General features: G+C 45.0%; 1 protein-coding gene across 1 annotated transcript in view; it reads right to left on the bottom strand.

Annotated features, from left to right (window-relative positions):
• The window catches only part of CCBE1 (collagen and calcium binding EGF domains 1), a gene marked incomplete at its 5' end in the record, with an annotated part of 19,978 nt that extends 17,698 nt beyond the window's left edge, over positions 1 to 2,280 (bottom strand). The window contains one exon of the mRNA XM_009705872.1: positions 2,228 to 2,280. Within this exon, the coding sequence (XP_009704174.1) occupies positions 2,228 to 2,280 (53 nt within the window). The remainder of the gene's footprint in view (positions 1 to 2,227) is intronic.
• Between the last annotated feature and the right edge of the window lie 2,016 nt (positions 2,281 to 4,296).

The following is a 4,296-nucleotide window of genomic DNA, read 5'->3' as shown; positions in this document are numbered from 1 at the left end:
CACAACCCTTTGGAAAAGAGTCTGTTTAAATAACAGCTGTCCAAGAAGGAGATTGGTGTCTTCCCAGGGCAGCCATAAGAGGGTGGAGAAGGCAGGGTCTATCCCTCTCCCAACCTTCCTCCCTGCAGCCACTGCTAAATCACAGAGAAGACAGGGCTGGAACTACTTCTCACGGCTTTGACCTGCCAGCACTGGATTAAAAGGTGCAGATGTGCTCTAATAAACTCACATCTGTAATGTATTTATGTGCCTGTGTCGAGATATGCATTTCATACAGCTACTCTGTCAAGATTATGCCAAAACAATGTGTGAAGAGCCAAGTGATGTCTTGTAACATAGTAAATGAAATGAGTGCTTCACTGAATCATGTTTCTCATCCCTGTACCAACGGCCCAAGATGGTCTCAGATGTTATAGCAATTGCTGTGGCCTCTGAAGTTCAAGGCAAAATATAGGTCGGGCTGAAAAAGGGGAATGGAGATACAAAGGGAGAGAAGACACAGCCAGCAAAGAAATTGAATTAGTGGCAGAAATTCTCAGGTTACTGAGATGCAGTTAATAGACAGGATTAAGTGAAGTCAGAGGGTACATAATAAAAGCTGCTTTCATAATCACCTAAACCTCAAGAGATGAAAATTAGAAACCTAAAATAATATATTTCCATGGATCTCATTTTATTTTTGCTTCTATTACTTCTCCTGCTCTATCTATTATATTTAGTGAATAACCAGTGTATAAATTTGTTACAATCCATAGGAAAGCTGGAGGCCAGACCGTGGAGTCCTGACTTCTTTCCACCCTGAAAGGATTCAGGACTTCTTCCTCCTACGCACACAACCGCCTTGCACGACACAGCACAACTGGTTCCTCCAAATGTCCATCTCGCACTTGTCATCTCACACCACACACCCCGAGACAAAACTCACTGCAAAACTCCTCACGAGCATCGATTTCATTGGGCTGGCACCGTCAGCCATTTCTTCGCAAGGGAGCAGTAAATGCACAATTCCTGTTTTGAGAAGATGTGGGGTTTTTTTCTTTTTCTTCTTTTTTTGCAATCAGTGTTACAGTGTTTCCAGCCAGCAGCAAAAAAGATACAAGTTGAAAAAAAAAAAAAGGCAGCAGGATCAGAGTTGGGGTTATAAACCCTGTTGGCTGGAGACTGTAACTCGAAAACCAGCTGACTCTCTCCAGTATGTTAATTTGTCACTTTTCTTTTCAAAACATCACCATCCCAAACTGGGAAAGATTCTCAGGTCAACTCGAGGCTTTCCATATGTCATCAAATAGAAGGATGTGTAAACCAACTTTTTAACCTGCTTTTTGGAGCAAACAAGGTTTATTGGCTTGTCATCTCTGGCCATTTGCTTCTGCCTGACAGCTCCTCTGCTCCTACAACTTCAGACCCAATTTCATCCAAATCGGGCAAAGTGGTGGGAGTGATTGAAGAAGTCACATTGCTGCTGCTCATGTAAAGCCATCAGCTAGGTAGACCCAAGAGGGGCCTCCCCCAAGGTTAAGGTAGGCAGAGCTCAGCCTTTTCCTAAATGAGACCTCATTGCAGTAACCTCTGAGCATTGGGACCCTGGTACTGCCTTCGCATAGTGTACGGGCAGCTCCCCTCTGCCAGGAGAGGATCGTTCCCTTTTCACTACTGCATGAACTACCCTGAGTAATTCTCCATCTCCCTCTGGCCCTGGTGACAAAGAAGGTGTGCCCATGACCAGGAGAGGTGATGGAGGAGAGACATTGTTTGGCAATGCTCTCCTTTTGCTGACATCTTCGGGAAATCGGTAACTAAAGGCAGGACTAACTCACCTGGTCACCCACCCTCCATGCACTTACAAGCCAAACTGGCTGTGCCAGATACAGGGGATACACGGGGAAAGCCATCAGCCAGGAAAGGTGTGCTCCTGGGTGCTCTCACATACATAGCCAAGAGCAGAATGTGTCCCTCTGTTTGCAGCAGGTCATGCTACAAGATCTGTGCAGCCATGGGTACTTAGGGGAGGATCAAGGCTTGGCATGCTAAGTGAAACATTTGGAAGACGCTGATCTTTTTATTTCCTTTTATTTCTTGGAAACAGTTCCCCAACTGACACATGAGATATGGTTGAGCCTGTGGTTATATCAGCATGCTCTTCCAAACCAACAGTGTAGAGAAAAGGGCAAATGGGGAAAGACAAATGCACAGGGACAAAAGAGGTAAGAACAATGAAATCACATACCTTCAGGGATGCACTGTCCAAGAACAAACTTATAACCCTTACAGCATTTTTTCCTGAAAAACAATAAAATAAATAAATGAATAAACAAATATATTCTCTAGAGGTTGGTGCTGCCTTTAAAAACAGTTATGGGTAGATCATGGATGTGACGAACCAAACAAGACAAGGATCCCGAGCTTTGCAGTTGGAGGCATCTCAGCATTAAAGAACGCAACATGGAAAGCCACCACTCAGTCCATGAGTCATTTTAAATGACAGCATGGCCAGCTGCCTCCGGAGCCAGGGGCTGGGTACCCCAATGCTGACCCACTCAACATCCCAAGTAGTTTCTGAAAACCCTGCTCCCTTGTGTTGAAAGGATGCAGCACACCTCAGTGCTGTCCATATACACAATTCAGGTCATAATTTTCATGATATGGTGAAGGGTGTTTTCAAACATCCGTCATTACAACATAAACTTGCAGAAAGGGGTAAGTCTCAGTGAGGAGTACATGAAAGATAAATGTTATCAGTCATTTCACATCTTTTAATAAACCTGTCAGGTGATAAGTGAAATATATTGGGTATTTCAACTGGGGCAAAGGAGAGTATCTTAAATAGGCAGGGGGACAAAACTGCAGTGAAGAGTCAATAGGATCAGATACTTTTAATATGCCTATGACATGAACAAAGTCTCAGTGCTGAAAATGTTTCTTAGACACTGGCCTGTAACGACATTTAGGCATTTAGCTATACCTGCTTATTTGCTTTCTAGGCAGCAAAAACCACATCAAGTCACCAGGACTCCCAGCAGCACTGAGGAGCCTTTACAAACGCTGTGTCCCTTATCACTCAGAGCGACTCGCTGCAGAGACCCGGTGACATTCAAAGAGTCCCATGTTGGTGGCTACCAGGACTGCCATAAGAGAAGCAAACTGCTGCTCAGTGTGCTATTTTATCAAGTCTACACGAGCCTGATGGGAAAAAAACCCCGTCTTTTACAAATTCACAGTTTTTCATGCTTTGCGGACGTGCTGAAATATCTGCAAAACTGGGAAACCATCCATTTGGTCTTATCCTTTAATTCAATAACTGACGCAGAAGAGTGCTAAAGCCATGGCAGTCAATGACACAACACTCCCCTCGACAACACGCAGCCATCACAAATCATCATTATGTTGAATTTGAATCAACTATCAGTTGCAACTGACCACTTAAAACAAACAATGCATTACTCCAAACTATGTAAAAACAAACTTCGGCTCCATATTTTATCCTCTTCCAAAGATTAGCTGGAATATAAATTATGCTTAATGAAGGTTGAACATCTGAAGAGGAAGCCTTGCTTTGTTATGCAAACAGTGGTCCCTCATTAGACTTTTCTCCAAACACTGCTGTGAATTTTTATCTGCAAGACAAACAAATGTAGGAGGAATGAGTTCAAAGGTGCATTGAGGAGGCTGTTCATATGCTGCAAGCCATGCCAATGGCTTTCCAAGTACACATTCATCTCCCCCGTCTGTGGAAGAAGGAAGGCTGATAAAGGCTTGCTCGTAGCTGCTCTTCAGAGGAAGATACACCTCAGCTTGAGAGAAGGCTGGCAGATGGGAAAGGAGAAGAGGGCATCCCTGCCATGAGATGCTGCGCTGTGGGGTTGTGTCAGCCAGAACTAACCAGAAACAGAGAGCAGCAGCTTTCATCATTTCTACCCTTCTTCCTGGCAATTCCCACTTGATTTTCAGACTGAGGACTCTTAGGACTCCCAGTCTTGGAGTGGCTTGTGGCAGCAGATGCAAACCTCCGCCAGCACAGCCTGCACCTGGGTAAGGGCTCGCTTGCTGGGAAGCTTGCAGGAGCTGCCTCGCTCCTCTCAACTTGGCCAGCAATGGCTGTTGGCTGCACTTGTTGGCTTTCTTGTGGCTAAATTGTGGTTTTACCTGCCTTCCTGGATTCTCCTGATAGCCAAACCACTTGCCCTGATCAAACACCTCTCTCACAGCCACACACCGAGAAGCCACCACACGCTGAGTGACAGCCACTGAATACTGCCCTGGTATCCTGAAGCAAGCACAGCCTTGCTGGGGGTTGCT

Source organism: Cariama cristata, unplaced genomic scaffold, assembly GCF_000690535.1.
Source record: "Cariama cristata isolate BGI_N322 unplaced genomic scaffold, ASM69053v1 scaffold31148, whole genome shotgun sequence".
Lineage (NCBI taxonomy): Eukaryota > Metazoa > Chordata > Aves > Cariamiformes > Cariamidae > Cariama > Cariama cristata.
This window is presented reverse-complemented; position numbering and strand designations above follow the sequence as displayed.